The following is a 17,198-nucleotide window of genomic DNA, read 5'->3' as shown; positions in this document are numbered from 1 at the left end:
TCTTTGCACACCTTATGTGCTGTGAACTGACAACCTCAGCTTGAGAACTATCTTCTTTCCTAAATGATTAACCTTTGTTATAATAAAGCAATATAATACTGTACAAAAATCCTAAACCATCCCTCATTTTAAAACATTTAATTATCCAGTTATTGAATTAGTTTTGATGCATTTTTGAATATGCCTTTAGCACTCTCTGTGGCTAAATAATCCAATTTAAAGAATCAAAACTTGGTCAGAAAAACTGCAGGGTTGACAGAAATAAACTAGAAATTACAATATCACTCATTTTAGGTTTCCCACCTGGCAGAGTGTGCACACACGTGCACATACAACTGTGAACACAAGGAGAAGCATTCAGGAAAGTCATTGCATGTGTGTAGAACCATGAGGAATGGCCAGCGGCGGCGGCGGCAGGGGGGGGCTGATGGGTTGTGGGGGCGTTGTCCTTTCAGACATGATTTACAACCTCTGAGTTCTGCCTCAGTGCTAATTACAGACACACACAGCCTCACACAAACACACAGTTACGCACACACAAGAAGCCTCTGGCTGGTAGGTTAGGTATCCAAAACAGAACGAAAAAAAAATTCTTAGTCAGCACAAACGCCTTCATCAAATGTGCATCCTCATGAGCCTGGGCTCTGGTGACTGACTCTTTGCACTTGTCTTGGTTTTTCTGTGGAACAGTGTCACGACTGTACAAGTTTTACCATCATAGTTATCAGTGGCACAGTGTGCGATTTATTGTCAGGGCTTCATGTTCACGGACAATAATTTCATTACATGTTCCTGAGCCTATGCAGTGATATCCATGACAGAATCAAGTCTGTTTTTATGTACTGCTGCCTTAAGGCCCAAAGATCATGGGCAGTACTGATTTTTGTTCGTGTCCCTTTCAGACAAAGATGTCTCCAGATTCTCGTAATATTTTAGTGATATAATTAGGGCTGGGCGAGTTAACTCGTTATTATCGCGTTAACTTGTTAATTATTAAACGCCGATAAATATTTTATCGCGAATTAACGCAGGTTTTATTATTTATTTTATTATTATAAAAGTCTGTTGCTCACAGGCTTTTATTTTGTACAATTCTGTTGCTTTCTGCTGCGGAACCGGAAAAGAAAGTAATTGGCGGATCCACCAAACATGGAGAAGGGTACGGAGCTTTTACTCTGACATTTTCATTTTAAAGTTCTTCCAGACGGCGGAGTCGACAGAACCAAAGTCATCTGTAAACACTGCCAATATGCCGCCCATTGATTGGATGTGAGACTCCGGTTCACGACATTAGTTGTTGTAATCATTAAAGAAGTAGCATTCTTAGCATTGTCTCTGGTACCAATAAATAATCAAAGTAATACTGGCCACTTTGGCCTGCTTCTGAACCAACGGCAGAGTCATTCCCAGGAGGCAATCTTCACGATCAAAACTAGGATTCTTTAACTTCCACTTCTCCTATGCATCACATTCACACAGTTACAGCAAACACCACGAAGCATGGAGTAATAAAATAAAAATAAACTAGAAAGCTGCAAGCAGCTGTGAGTGGGACCGAGGTGTGCGTACGTTGGGATGTGCGCACGTTGGGGCATGCGCTGGACGCTGGAGCCGCAGCTCTGCCCACACGCACGATACCCTCTGCGTACGTACGAGCACATAATAATTCCAATGCGGAGGGGTTTTTGAAAATTTCTAGGGGGCGCCACTGAGCCATTTTGCTCCGCCCACACACGATACCCTTTACATACGTACGAGGTCATCAGGGTGGACGTGTGTGCCAAGATTCATTAAGTTGCGATGATGATAAGGCTTTCAAATCACAAACGCCATCACACGATTGTCACCGCCTGGCCACGCCCACACCGTTCAGAGTTTGGAAAAGCTTCTCAAGAGTTTTCTTCCCCCCTAGCTTAAGAGTAACCTGGCCAAGTTTGAAGATTTTAGCATGAAATATGTAGGAGGAGTTTGATCAAATGCGAGGTGTGAAAAAACGTTTCCGACCACCATTAGGTGGCGCTGTAGGTGGATGTCACTATTTTATATGTGCGCGTTCAGGCTGGGTCCAGCAATCAATGTATGAAGTTTGGGACAGATTGGATAATGTTTGTAGAAGTTATAAGCGACTTAATTTTTCATGGCGAGTTATAAATTTGAGGCGTCGCCACGGCCACGCCCTTTGAGGTTTGAGAAAGTTTCTCCATGATTTTTTCCCCCCATGTCTTAAGAGTAACCTGGACAAGTTTGAAGGTTGTTGCATTAAATATGTAGGAGGAGTTTGATCAAATCCGAGGTGTGAAAAAAAAAGATGTTTCCAACCACCAGCAGGTGACGCTATGGGTGCATGTCACTATGATAATATGTACGCGTTCAGGCTGGGTCCAGCATTCACCGTAGGAAGTTTGGGACAGATTGGATAATGTATGTGGGAGTTATAAGCAACTTAATTTGTTGTGGCGAGTGATGGCGAGTCATCAAATTTTGAGGCGTCGCAACGCCCATGCCCTTTAAGTTTTGAAAAAGTTTCTACATTAATATTTCCCCCCATGTCTTAAGAGTAACCTGGCCAAGTTTGAAGTCTGTAGCATTAAATCTGTAGGACGAGTTCGATCTTATGCAAGGCGTGGAATCGGTCAAAAAATGGCACGAAAACGCACTTTCAATCCAAAATGGCCGCCTTCCTGTGGCCGTGGGACCATGGTGACCCCAGACTTTTTTGTGCGTCTGGGCATGAGGAATGAGTGTACCGAATTTCGTCGTCCCACGTGAAAGTAATCCTATTAAGGGGACCATTTTTATGCATCATAGGGGGCGCTACAGAGTCAATGAGCAACTCCCAAAAATATAAAGTTTAGATTCTTTCATGTCGTCGACTGGCAGGTGGCGCTCGCAAAATTTCCTGAGTTTTCGCATACCTTTTGCAAAGAATAAGAATCGGAAAGAATAATAATAAACCTTACAGATACAATAGGGTCCTTGCAGTTTCACTGCTCGGTCCCTAATAATAAACCTTACAGATACAATAGGGTCCTTGCAGTTTCACTGCTCGGTCCCTAACTAGAAAGCTGCAAGCAGCTGTGAGCGGGACCGAGGTGTGCGTATGTCGGGATCTGCATACGTTGGGGCACGCGTTGGACGCTGGAGCTGCAGCTCTGCCCACACACACGATACCCTCTGCGTACGTACGAGCACATAATAACCCCAATGCAGAGAGGTTTTTGAAAAATTCTAGGGGGCGCCACTGAGCCATTTATCTCCGCCCACACACGATACCCTTTACATATGTACGAGTTTGAGAGGGTGGACGTGTGTGTCAAGTTTCATGACTTTGCGACGATGATAAGGTTTTCAAATCACAAACGCCATCACGCGATTTTCACCGCATGGCCACACCCACACTGTTCAGAGTTTTGAAAAGTTTTTCAATATATTTTTCCCCCCATGTCTTAAGAGTAACCTGGCCAAGTTTGAAGGTTGTAGCATTAAATCTGTAGGAGGAGTTTGATAAATGCGAGGTGTGGGGAAAAAAAGACGTTTCCAACCACCAGCAGGTGGCGCTATAGGTGGATGTCACTATTTTATATGTGCGCGTTCAGGCTGGATCTAGCAATGACCGTATGAAGTTTGGGACAGTATGGATAATGTATGTGGAAGTTATAAGCGACTTCATTTTTTATGGCGAGTCAGAAATTTGAGGCGTCGCCACGGCCATGGCCTTTAAGGTTTGAAAAAGTTTCTCCATGAATTTTTCCCCCCATGTCTTAAGAGCTACCTGGCCAAGTTTGAAGGTTTTTGCATTTAATATGAAGGAGGAGTTTGATCAAATGCGAGTTGTGGAAATAAAAAGATGTTTCCAACCACCAGCAGGTGGCGCTATAGGTGGATGATACTATGTTAATATGTACGCATTCAGGCTGGGTCCAGCATTCACCGTATGGAGTTTAGGACAGATTGGATAACGTATGTGGAAGTTATAAGCAACTTAATTTTTTGTGGCGAGTGATGGCAAGTCATCAAACTTTGAGGTGTCACCACGCCCACGCCCTTTAAGTTTTGAAAAAGTTACTCCATGAATTCCCCCCCCCCATGTCTTAAGAGTAACCTGGCCAAGTTTGAAGTCTGTAGCATTAAATCTGTAGGAGGAGTTCGATCATATGCAAGTCGTGGAATCGGTCAAAAATGGCACGAAAACGCACTTTCCATCCAAAATGGCCGCCTTCCTGTGGACGTGGGACCGTGGCGGCATGAGACTTTTTTGTGCGTCTGGATATGATGAATGAGTGTACCGAATTTCATCGTCCTACGCGAAACTAACCCCATTGCGGGCACCATTTTTAAGCATTGTAGGGGGCGCTACAGAGTCAATGAGCGACTCCCAAAAATATAAAGTTTAGATTCTTTCATGTCGTCGACTGGCAGGTGGCGCTTGCAAAATTTCCTGAGTTTTCGCATACCTTTTGCAAAGAATAATAATAATAATAATAACTAGAAAGCTGCAAGCAGCTGTGAGCGGGACCGAGGTGTGCGTACGTTGGATGTGCGCACGTTGTGGCATGCGCTGGACTCCGTAGTCGCGCAGCTCTGCCCACACGCACGATACCCTCTGCGTACGTACGAGCACATAATAACCCCAATGCGGAGGGGTTTTTGGAAATTTTTAGGGGGCGCCACTGAGCCATTTTGCTCCGCCCCCACACACGATACCCTTTACATACATACGAGGTCGTCAGGTTGGACGTGTGTGCCAAGTTTCATGATCTTGCAATGATGATAAGGCTTTCAAATCAGAAACGCCATCACACGATTTTCACCGACTGGCCACGCCCACACCGTTCAGAGTTTTAAAAAGTTTCTCCATGATTCATTTCCTCCATGTCTTAAGAGTAACCTGGCCAAGTTTGAAGCTTGTAGCATTCAATATGTAGGAGGAGTTTGATAAAATACGAGTTTTGGAAAAAAAGAGACGTTTCCAACGACCAGCAGGTGGCGCTATAGGTGGTTGTCACTATTTTATACGTGCGCGTTCAGGCTGGGTCCAGCAATCAACATATGAAGTTTGGGACAGATTGGATAATGTGTGTGGAAGTTATAAGCGACTTAATTCTTCATGGCGTGTCATAACTTTGAGGCGTCGCCACGGCCACTCCCTTTGAGGTTTGAAAAAGTTTCTCCATGATTCTTTCCCCCCATGTCTCAAGAGTAACCTGGCCAAGTTTGAAGTTTGTAGCATTAAATCTGTAGGACAAGTTCGATCAAATGCGAGATGTGGGAAAAAAAAAAGACTTTTCCAACCACCAGTAGGTGGCGCTATAGGTGGATGTCACTATTTTATTTGTACGTGTTCAGGCTGGGTCCAGCAATCACCATATGAAGTTTGGGACAGATTGGATAATGTATGTGGAAGTTATAGGCGACTTAATTTTTTATGGCGAGTCGTATATTTGAGGCTTCGCCACGGCCACGCCCTTTGAGGTTTGAAAAAGTTTCTCCATGAATTTCTCCCCCCATGTCTTAAGAGCTACCTGGCCAAGTTTGAAGGTTTTTGCATTAAATATGTAGGAGGAGTTTGATCAAATGCGAGGTGTGGAAAAAAAAAGACTTTTCCAACCACCAGTAGGTGGCGCTATAGGTGGATGTCACTATTTTATCTGTACGTGTTCAGGCTGGGTCCAGCAATCACCATATGAAGTTTGGAACAGATTGGATAATGTATGTGGGAGTTATAAGCGACTTAATTTTTTGTGGCGAGTGATGGGGACTATTTTTAAGCATTATAGGGGGCGCTACAGAGTCAATGAGCGACTCCCAAAAATATAAAGTTTAGATTCTTTCATGTCGTCGACTGGCAGGTGGCGCTCGCAAAATTTCCTGAGTTTTCGCATACCTTTTGCAAAGAATAAGAAAGAAAGAAAGAAAGAACAGAATAATAATAAACCTTACAGATACAATAGGGTCCTTGCAGTTTCACTGCTCGGTCCCTAATAATAATAATCCTTACAGATACAATAGGGTCCTTGCAGTTTCACTGCTCGGTCCCTAATAATAATAATCCTTACAGATACAATAGGGTCCTTGCAGTTTCACTGCTCGGTCCCTAATAATAATAATAAACCTTACAGATACAATAGGGTCCTTGCAGTTTCACTGCTCGGTCCCTAATAATAAACCTTACAGATACAATAGGGTCCTTGCAGTTTCACTGCTCGGTCCCTAATAATAATAATAACCTTACAGATACAATAGGGTCCTTGCAGTTTCACTGCTCGGTCCCTAACTAGCAGGTACCGTCATCGTTACAGGTGCTCCTCGGTCTCTGTGTGAAGCTAACGGAGCTAACCGGTGCTACTTCCTGTTTTACTTGTTTCAACATAAAAGCACGTATTTCAGAATACAATTTTTTTTAAATCCTGCATTTACAGCCGAGTTGAATTGTCTTATCACCGTAGTAGTTCCAGTCTAAAAAAATCACTTAAAGGCAAATCACACAATTAATACCAGCAAGTCATTCAACGAAACAGACAGTTAAAAGTGATGTTAAAAGTGTGTTTGCACAACAAATGTTATGGCACTTTCATTCATATGGCAGTACATTTAAAATAAAACTAAATGCTAAAGGATATACTCTACTTTTGAATTTATTTTTGGATTTTGCGTAGAAATGCGATTAATTGGGATTAATCAGGGAAATCATGTGATTGATTAGATTAAAGATTTTAAGCGTTTCCCAGCCCTAGATATACTGTAGAATATGGAACATTTAAATATTCAATACTTCAAGTTCTGAAGTTCTACAATTCGTAGATACAGTTTCTTGCAGACCACTGTACCTCTACCCATCTTTGCATCTGAGAGACTTTGTCTCTCCAAGGTGCTCTTTTTATATCCAATCATGCTACTGACCTGTTGCCAATTCACCTATTAGTTCCAGCATGTTCCTCCTGCTTTGTGTTTAGCACTAATTACTTTTCCAGCGTTTTGTTGTACCTGTCCCAACCCTGTTGAGAAAAGAAAAATGGCTACTTATAACATCAGCTTGTGATTATGGAAACATTATATTTTGATGAATATAAGTATTTTAGAAAGCAGATTGTAAGGAAGCTTTGTGTGTGTCTATTAAAAGCATCTTTTTTACAAACTTACTAAGTATTGAATGATCAAAGCCTCAGGAGACATGAGCTTTAAATGGTCTTTGTACCCAAAATCTGTTTTCAAAAAGTCCCTTTTTTTTAACACTTGCATGCAATAAACTGTCTGTCTAAGTTGGTTTTCATGTTTCTGTTTTATTTGTTTTTATTTTTTTCTAGAGGTGCATGGGACTGAAAATCCATTTGGCAAGAAACCAACCATAGATGCTTGGTTTTGGCACGAGTCTGCCAGGAAGCAACACCAGAATGACCGCAGAACCAAAATGAGGATACATCAGTCAGAGGATCACCGAGCCCAGAGAAAGCTGCAGGTCAGGCCTTAAGTTTATTTTTCACTGTTATCTGTATGTGATTGTCTTTCTGTGGATTTGTGTATATACGTGTTCCTATGAATTTCAAATGTAAAACTTATACAACTCTATGTTGTAAACCCTCCTGCAGCTTCATATAACTGCTACATAGACACTGCAGCAGGTAGTTAAAATGAAGACTTCTGATAGATATGATATGAATTATAAATGTGAGGGTCCATATGCTACCTTTCTTTTCACTCTTCTCACAGTGTCATCTGTCTCCCATGTGGGCTCACTGTAGTTGTGCATGGGAGGCTGGTGTGTATATGCTCAATCTGACCATCAAAAGCCAGCAATGACACAACATAAGTGATGTGCTGTGAGGGCCTGTTACAGTAGTGCCCTCCTCTGGGCATTCTTTGGCTCAGATGCACATGGACAGACACACACAGGGTACATACAATGACACATTTAATGGATGTTATTCTGTATGAGGCCAGATTTTTTTTCCACTCATGTTAATTGGTTTAGCCCCAAGAGTCTTTCTGGGGTTCCTGCTTGAAAATGACATGCCCAAAAGTTGAGTATTTCTCTGCAATTGTAAACTCTGTGTAAACCATCTTGGTATCAAAATAAAGCTAAAGCTTGTGAGACTTAATCAGAGCTGGATCAAACCGGATGTTCCCCTCCCACCCCTAATAATATGGGCTTAATCATACCATACACACTTATGTGTGTGTATACGTACAGTAGAATCTTTAGACCATAAAGCCTTTTCTTTAAAACAATAATACAACAAATTGACATGCTGAGGTGTCCAGCCTTTACGCTCTGAATATCACCCTTAACAAATGCAAGCTTTGTGTTTGACACTCTTTTGCATCATCTAAAAGAAAGTACATCTTCTTTCAATGTTGAGCTTTTTGGTATCTGGATGAAATTGAGAAAAAAGAAAAATCATCTGGTCATTACCAAGTCTTAAAGTTGGATAAATGTAAAAACTCATGATGTATTACATTGTGCCATTATTCATTTAACCAAGACTTAAAGAGGCAGTCTGAAGCAGTGTGTTAAACAGTTTCTAGAAACACCTTCAGTAGAGATTACTTCATGTAATTGTTTCTGTATGATGTTATCAGTCTCTTGAAATATTGTGGACAAAATTTGTCTCATTCTTCTTTTTAATGCTGCATGAGTTCATTTGGGTTTGCAGGTGATCATTTATGATCAGCTTTCAAAAATAACTTCACAGCATCAAAATCAGGTTGAGGTCTGGACTGGGTCAACACCTTGATTTTTATTTTTTTTTATTTTTCAAACATTCTGCTGAAAATGGCCTCATGTTTGACTCCAGAAGGTTTGGGTGACAAAGAATTCATGGAATCACTGTAAGGTTATGTTCATGCATTTGGCAGATGCTTTTATCCAAAGCAATTTACACTCATATCCCTGGTAGGCAGGTAGCATAAGGACCCATATTGGAGGTAGTATCTTTCATTCAGGATTCAAACTCCAGTCACCCACAGGAAGGGCAGCAATCTTACCACTACACTATGCAGTCGCCGCAGGTGTCCAGATGGCTGTCATGTGCCTGTAAAACAAGCCCAAATCATCAGCCCCTCCACCGCCGTTTTTGACCGTTGCTATGAGGTATTTGTGCCAATATGCTGTGTTTGGTTTTCTCAATTATAAGCAAGCATTCTAAGTAGGGCCCGACCGATATGGTTTTTTCAGGGCCGATACCGATAATTATGGAAATGGGAGGCCGATAACCGATATGTGCAACCGATCAATAGAAACATTATTCACGATAAATTAAAAATAGCACACACTGACACAAACTTTCATATCCATTAAGTCTTTTTAATTGTAAAAATGAAAAGTGCAGGGAGCTGCCAGCAGCATTTGTAAAATAAAGCCAAACATAACTTAGAATAAAAAGGACATAAGATAATAATATAAATACATAATTATCAATAAAAAAAATAAATCACTCCCTGCTATGAGAATACTTGAATATATGCTATTTTTATATTAAGAAGTAATAGAAAATGAACTGACTGAGAACTAAAAATCAAGTGTAGGGAGCTACTTATAGCATTTTTAAACAGTAAAATAAACATAAACATCTCTGTACAACTTTACAATGAACCAACTACATTAGGATGCTTTAATGCCCATTCTCAAGTCTAATATTGCCAATTTAGCAGGAGAATGTTGTAGTGGAGGAAGCACAGTTGCTCTGCGTGTTGTCCAGTGAGGCTTTTTCTGTTCTTTGTGTAAATTTCAGAGATCTCACTGAAGACCCGTTCGCTGGGTACAGATGGGGGTGGCGCGCCTAAGAAACCTTCTGGCTTGTTTTGACAGAAGCTTGAGGCGATCCTCATGCTGTTTCCAAAACTGGAGTGGATCCCCCTTTCGTCTGTCAATGATGGGCTCCATGAGATACAATTCCTTTCGTGTAGAACTACAGACACGTTCACGTTTCCATGTGGGGGTTTAAAAATGACTGTACACTATGCTGAGACTGCTTTATGGACAACCGTTTCAGTGAGGAGTATTCGCTGTCATTCTGGTTATCCTTACGTGAGCTAAAGGTTTGCGTCGTTACACAGATCAAATGGACCATTTTCACTAGTTGTTTACACTAATAAAGACGTTGTGGTGCCGTGCTTTTGCAACGTTGGTGTGTTTGTGACTTATTGCAGGGGATAAGGCTTCGTATATGCTTACCTTGAAGGGAGTTTGTTCTCTCTGCTTCAAGTAGTACTGCCACCACTGTGGCCCCACTTGCACCGCAGCCGCCTTGAAACCGCTCACAGCGTTCAGTAGCCACCCCGCCCCCAACTTGCGCCACGACCGCCATGAAACCGTTTGCAGCCTTGCGTGTTGATTAGTTGTATTCCGTGTGCCAAACAAATGAGATGCTGTGACGGGCGGGGCAATGCTAATGAACTCAAAGTGGCGAGAGCAGAAGAAGCGTTCAGAACGAAACGGCTGCAAAATTGGTTGTGAAAATTATATAAACTTATCGGTGGAAATTTATGGAAAGTATGGCCGATGCCGATATCCCCAAAATGCTAAATATCGGCCCAATATATCGGTGGGGCCGATAATCGGTGGGGCCTTAATTCTAAGCATTCGTTTTAATCTTTTTAAATTGTGCTGTCATGAACTTTAACATTTTCCATGCTAACTGAGGCCTGCAGAGTCTGACATTTTCTTGCATTTTCTTGCTGGGATGTCCACTTCTGGGAAGATGGACAACCATCTTGATGTTATTAAATTGTGAGTTAAATTTCTCTCTGTAGAATGATGGACTCCAAATTGTTTGAAAATGGCCTTAGAACCCTTCCCAGATTGATGGGCAGCAACAGATACTTTTCTAAGACCATTGCGTTAACACACACCTGATGCTCCCGACCAGAAAACTGCCAAAACTTTTGCTTTTATATAGGTGCTCACACCTGCTGACGATTAGTTAATCCAGGACAAATTAGCAGCATCAAGCTGCTACCCTCTCAAGTCACATGGAAGCAGTAAGGGTGGACTTTTCTGCAGTTGAATACATTACATGGCGAAATATATAAAGTGTTGATGTTCATCTGATGTTGTGGTCATGTCATTTTAATCTTTTGTAAGTACCAAACACTTTTTAAAATAATTTTCGGATATATAAAACCTCAGCATTATGATGTTGTGATTGTTTCTCTAAGCACAGTGGAAAATGCGTTGGCAGTTGCATTCTATAGACTACAGATCCCAGCCCCCCCTCTTATTATTTAACACTCAAGATTTCACAGAATCAAATACAGCTCTGCCAAAACTAAAAAAGTCTTTGAAAATCCTCAATGGGATGGCGTACAAGCACAGATATTCTGTTTCATTCAAATGAGCTACTGCCCAGGGGGCTACTCATGTGGATACCCATAGTACAGTATGTCTCAAAAATGCAAACACTGATATATTTTAACTCACTTTCTCTCTCATATAACTCACTTGCTTGCAGAAAAGCAAAACAAAATAAAATTGTGAAAAATAATAAGTCGTATACAATTCAAATGTCAAGATCATTAAGAGCAACAATAGAGAGTGCAGTGAAAGGAGTCGAGCAGCTGGCTGAGGGGAGGAACTTCAGACGGCTGGTGTCAAGCATGGATGCACTTCGTTGTGGGTGGTCTTGTGAGGTCATAGAACTGTATATAAATATGGGCTATGGTGTCACAGTTGGGGTTGGCCAAGACTCGGTGATATATATATTTCAATATACTCACTGTGTTCTTTACTAGGAGTACATGTACACCTGCTCAGTCATGCACTTTCTCAGTCTTGTGATAGTGCAATGGATGAAGTCACGCAGGTCAGGAGCTTGGATTAATGTTCACGTCAAATCAGGAATGGAGATAAAAATGTGTGTTCTGAAACTTTAAATGCAGCATGACTTTTGTTGGCAGACAGGCTGGTCTGAAAGAGTCAGGGATTTTTCACCTCTAATGTTTAGTCAGAAGAATGATGTGAAAAACAAGCAGTGAGCTGTAGGCTAAAGTCCTTGTTAATGTGAGAGGTCAAAAGAGAATGACCGGTCTGGTTGGAGTCCAGCCTTTCAGTTTTGTGGTCGACTGAAACTCTGCAGTGCACACAGGCTCACTAAACCTAGATAGTTGGAGACTGGAGAAAACATCGTCTGATGGATCTCCATTTCGGTTGAGATTGAAGATGATGGTTCAAAATGTGGTATCAGCTGAATAAATCCAGTGACGTTATGGTCAGAAGTCCTGGTTGCTGATGGGGGGTGATGGTGTGGGGAAAAATGTTTCTCTTGACACATCTCTACCACTCTATTTTGTTTGAATGCCACAGAAGTCTCGATGAGCATGTGCGTCCTTTGACAGCTACAATTTCTACTGGCTAATTCCAGAATGATAATTTTTTTATTGTTCAAAACTGGTGTTGTGAACATTACAACAAGGACAGTGGCTTTGGGATGTGGCAGAATAAGAGATCTGCAGATTTGTAAAAATAATACGATATAAATGAAGATGTACTTTGATGGAAATTTCCAACATCTTGTAGAATCCATGATATGAGGATCTGAGGATGTTCTGGCTTGGGGCAGTGGTCTCTTAAATAAAGGATATAGAGGTGCCCAGTCATCACAAATTTGGTGGCTCATGGCTCACTTCCACATATATGTGTGTTTGTGGGCAATTTATCCTGGAGTCCACTCATTCCAATAGGAAACCTTATAGATTTTAAGAGGTGTGTTTGGTTTTTTTCTTTCTTTCTGTAAATTGTCTGAAGCACATAAAACCTATTGGACAGACTGAATGGTGTATCAGGAAGATAGATAAACAAAGTAGGCTAAGAAACTGCTACTTGGACAGACTGGTCACTATGTTCCATTCAAGACAAAACTTTGGTATTGAAATTATTTGGAAGCTGTGCATCATGTTGAGCGCCTACATCATGGTTCATAGATTTTTTAACAAGAATATAATTTTTACAAAAATGACTATCAGGCTGACCAGCTTCTTTTTTTTGGTCCATGTATTTTTACAAAGCCGATAAGCTCATACAACTCAGAAATCTTCTAATGGTACATCAAAGAGTCCAATAAAAGGGCAGGGACCAATAGTTAGACCTGAAATTGCTGATTACAATTAAAATATTGAGGACTAGAATGCAGTCATATATTTGTGTGTATATATATATATATATACACAAATATATATATATATCAAATATATATAAAGAACGAGATCGCGAATACAAGAGGCCGAAATGAGTTTCCTCCGCAGGGTGTCTGGGCTCTCCCTTAGAGATAGGGTGAGAAGCTCGGTCATCCGGGAGGGGCTCGGAGTAGAACCGCTGCTCCTCCGCATCGAGAGGAGTCAGATGAGGTGGCTCGGGCATCTGATTAGGATGCCTCCAGGACGCCTCCCTGGTGAGGTGTTCCGGGCCCGTCCCACTGGGAGGAGGCCCCGGGGAAGACCCAGGACACGTTGGAGAGACTATGTTTCTCGGCTGGCCTGGGAACGCCTCTGGGTCCCCCCAGAAGAGCTGGAGGATGTGGCCGGGGACAGGGACGTCTGGGTTTCTCTGCTTAAGCTGCTGCCCCCGCAACCCGATCCTCGGACAAGCGGAAGATAATGGATGGATGGATGGATGGATGGATGGATATATATATATATATATATATATATATATATATATATATATATATATATATATATATATATATATATTTGACATATATTTGTGTACAGCTTTGTTAGTTCCCCTGACCTCAGGCTGGGTTTCTAGGATTAAAAAGTGATGATGTCTGTGGTAATGAAGGAAATTGTGTAAAGTGATTTTGTATAAAATGTCTGAGTTGTAGGTATCTAAAAAAATGATGTGTTGGTAAAGCAAACTCCTGTCTAAGCTAATCAAATGACATGAAGATGCCATCCTTATATAGCAATATTCAACATTCTTAAGCCACTGAAATACACTATATTTCCACTATATTGTATTCACTCACCCATCCAAATAATTAAATTCATGTGTTCCAATCACTTCCATGGTCACAGGTGTATAAATTCATGCACCAAGGCATGCAAACTGCTTCTACAAACATTTGTGAAAGAATGGGTCGCTCTCAGGACCTCAGTGAATTCCAGTGTGGTACCGTGATTGGATACCACCTGTGGAACAAGTCCAGTCGTGAAATTTGTTTGTTATAATACCACTGACAGTTGACTGTGGAATATTTAGTAGCAAAGTGGAAGCGATTGGGAACGACAGCAAGTCGGAAACAAAGTCGTAGGCCACGTAAAATGACAGAGCGGGGTCAGCAAAATCTGAGGAGCATAGTGCGCACAAGACTTCATGTGGCCTTCAGATTAGCTCAAGAATTATGCGTAGAGAGCTTCATGGAATGGGTTTTCATTGCTGCAGCTGCATCCAAGCCATACATCACCAAGTGCAATGCAAAGCGGTGCAAAGTACGCTGCCACTGGACTCTAGAGCAGTGGAGGTCCGTTCTCTGGAGTGACAAATCACTCTTCTCCATTTGGCAATCTGATGGAGGAGTATGGGTTTGGCGGTTGCCAGGAGACGGCACTTGTCTGACTGCATTGTGCCAAGTGTAAAGTTTGGTGGAAGGGGGATTATGGTGTGGGGTTGTTTTTCAGGAGCCGGGCTTGGCCCCATAGTTCCAGTGAAAGGAGCTCTGCTTCAGCATACCAAGAGATTTTGGACAATTTCATGCTCCCAACTTTGTGGAAACACTTTAGGGATGGCCCCTTCCTGTTCCAACATGACTGTGCAGTCCATAAAGACATGGATGGTTTGGTGTGGAAGAACTTGACTGGCCTCTACAGACTCTTGACCTCAACCTGACAGAACCCCTTTGGGATGAATTTTAGTGGACACAGTGAGCCAGGCCTTCTCATCCAACATCAGTTTCTAAACCATACAAAATGTGCTTCTAGAAGAATGGTAAACAATTGCCATAAACACGCCCCTACACCTTTTTGAAAGCTTGCTCAGAAGAGTTGAAGCTGTTTTATCTGCAAAGGGTGGGCCGACGTCGTGTTAAAACCTATGAATTAAGAATGGGATTTCATGTGCATTTAAAGGCAGATGAGCGAATACTTTTGGCAACATGGCGTAGGTGTTTGGCTATGACAGGAGCGTAAACTGACGAAACTGAGACCAGATCTTTAGGGAGCACAGTACTACTGGGCTCTGGCAGGTCTGGGACGAATTTAAAGGAATAGAATAACACAAAAGAGCTGAGAGTAAGATTGGACCCCAAGAACCAGATTGAATTTGTCACCAGCCTGGAAAATCTATGGAAGATGTGTATCTAGTAGGGCTGGGCGATATGGACCAAAAGTCATATCCCGATATATTTAGGTTGAAAATCGATATACGATATATATCCCGATATTTTTTCCGCAAAGTGAGAGCTGTGATATGAAATGCTCAGTCAAAGTCAAAGCCAAATATGAGTAGTTTTATTGAAAACTCACTATAAAATGTAAACATACACACTGTATAACAAAGCTCCATAAGGTGCACATTTAAATAAATAAAATTAGCCTATAAAATAAAATAGGTATAATGGGGGGGGGGGGTGTTCGATAAGCATCTCCCTGAAATTAGTTTTTGGAACTTGGGATGTCTGTATATTGATATATGCGATATGGCCTAATTCCATATCTTATTTAAAAATATATCGATATATCTTAAATATCGATATATCGCCCAGCCCTAGTATCTAGTATATCTGAAAATGTACCATATAGTTTAAGTCTTTGTAGAAACAGCTTCCTTATACTAGGTATTTTATTGTTCCAAGTAAAAGATTAAACAACACTATCAAGCTTTGTATAGAATGTTTTTGTAAGGAAACATGGAGTATGCTGAAATAATTATTATGTTCTTTTTACTTATACTAATTCGCTCAGCTAATGATAAGGGCAGCATGGACCAGTGAGTAAGATCCTGTTAGGAATGCTTCAGAAGTGTTGTCAAATTGGCCTCCACAAGTTGTGAGTTTGACTTTGTAACTGATACACCAAGATAAAGTCTGTTATTGGTCACTTTGAATAGTAAAGAATTAAATGAGATCTGGCAGCTATATTAATGGTTAGAACCCCGCTTTTGTCCAAGTGACAAAGAAGAAGCCAGAGAAGCTACCAAAAGCTTTGAGGGTAGTAAGAATATGTAAGATAAATCTAAGAGGATCAGATATATAGAGAAGGACATCGTCCGTATATCAGAAGATTTTGTGCTCCTGATTTGCTCTGAAGATCTTACTATTTGTATGCTGCCTAATGTTGGCTGCAAGAGGTTCCATTACCAGTGCAAAAACTAATGGAAGTAGGGGACAACCCTGTCTAGTCCTACTCTAAAGAAGAAAATTTGGTTCATAAGTGTTATTAGTTTTAACTGTAGCCAGAGGGTAAGTATACAACAATTTAACCCAAGAAATAAAAGTATTTCCAAAACCAAACCACTTTAGAACATACAGCAAATAATTGTACATGATCAAAAGCTGGCTTAGCATCCAAAGATAGGAGTACCTCTGGACACTGAGATGAGGACAATGTGAGAAGGATATCAGATGACACAAGGGTGGGCAAAACAGATTCAAGACAGAGCCATCCTCTTAGCTAGGATCTTCATGTCAACATTAAGGAGACTTATTAGATGGTAAGAGGAGTAAATGCTTGCCCTTTTTCCAAAAGTAGGATATTGATGCCTGGTGAAGGGTTGGGGGTGAGACACCTAGACTTTAAACTATTATCAAATACATCTTTAAGTAAAGTGATTAGTGATATACCTGTCCAACCCAGCCTCTCTTTAGACTAATATGGTCTAACACAGGCATGTGGGTCTCAGTTAGGAAAGCTATGTCAGTTTTCAGTAGCTTAAGATGAGCAAGGACCTTGGTTAGTTTAATGGGATGATTTGGCTTTTTCAAATTCTAATTGGTAATCTCTACTGACTGCCCATTCCTCCCAGAGGTCATAGCCATATCAGGCAATATAGATAATAATAAACAGAGATAACAATCTGTATTGTGACAGATGAATTCTATGACTGTGGAAAATGCTATTTTCAAGACGAATTGCAACCACAAGTGGATAAAATGACAAACAAAATATAAAAAAAGCATCCAATAAAAAAAAAACAACACTTACCCCCAAACAAAGTGCCTGATCCCAAGGGCAAAGCATCCCAAATCTCTAACTTAGGTCTTTAACTG

General features: G+C 41.1%; 1 protein-coding gene across 1 annotated transcript in view; it reads left to right on the top strand.

Moving 5' to 3' along the window:
• LOC142396085 (insulin-like growth factor-binding protein 2-B) overlaps nucleotides 1-17,198 on the top strand; it is a 41,496-nt gene that overhangs the window by 13,952 nt on the left and 10,346 nt on the right. Inside the window, exon 2 of the mRNA XM_075478622.1 lies at nucleotides 7,305-7,456. Coding sequence (XP_075334737.1) covers nucleotides 7,305-7,456 — 152 coding nt within the window. The remainder of the gene's footprint in view (nucleotides 1-7,304; nucleotides 7,457-17,198) is intronic.

Source organism: Odontesthes bonariensis, chromosome 12 (assembly GCF_027942865.1).
Source record: "Odontesthes bonariensis isolate fOdoBon6 chromosome 12, fOdoBon6.hap1, whole genome shotgun sequence".
NCBI lineage: Eukaryota > Metazoa > Chordata > Actinopteri > Atheriniformes > Atherinopsidae > Odontesthes > Odontesthes bonariensis.
Note: the sequence above shows the minus strand (reverse complement) of the source record. Positions and strands in the feature narration are given on the sequence as shown.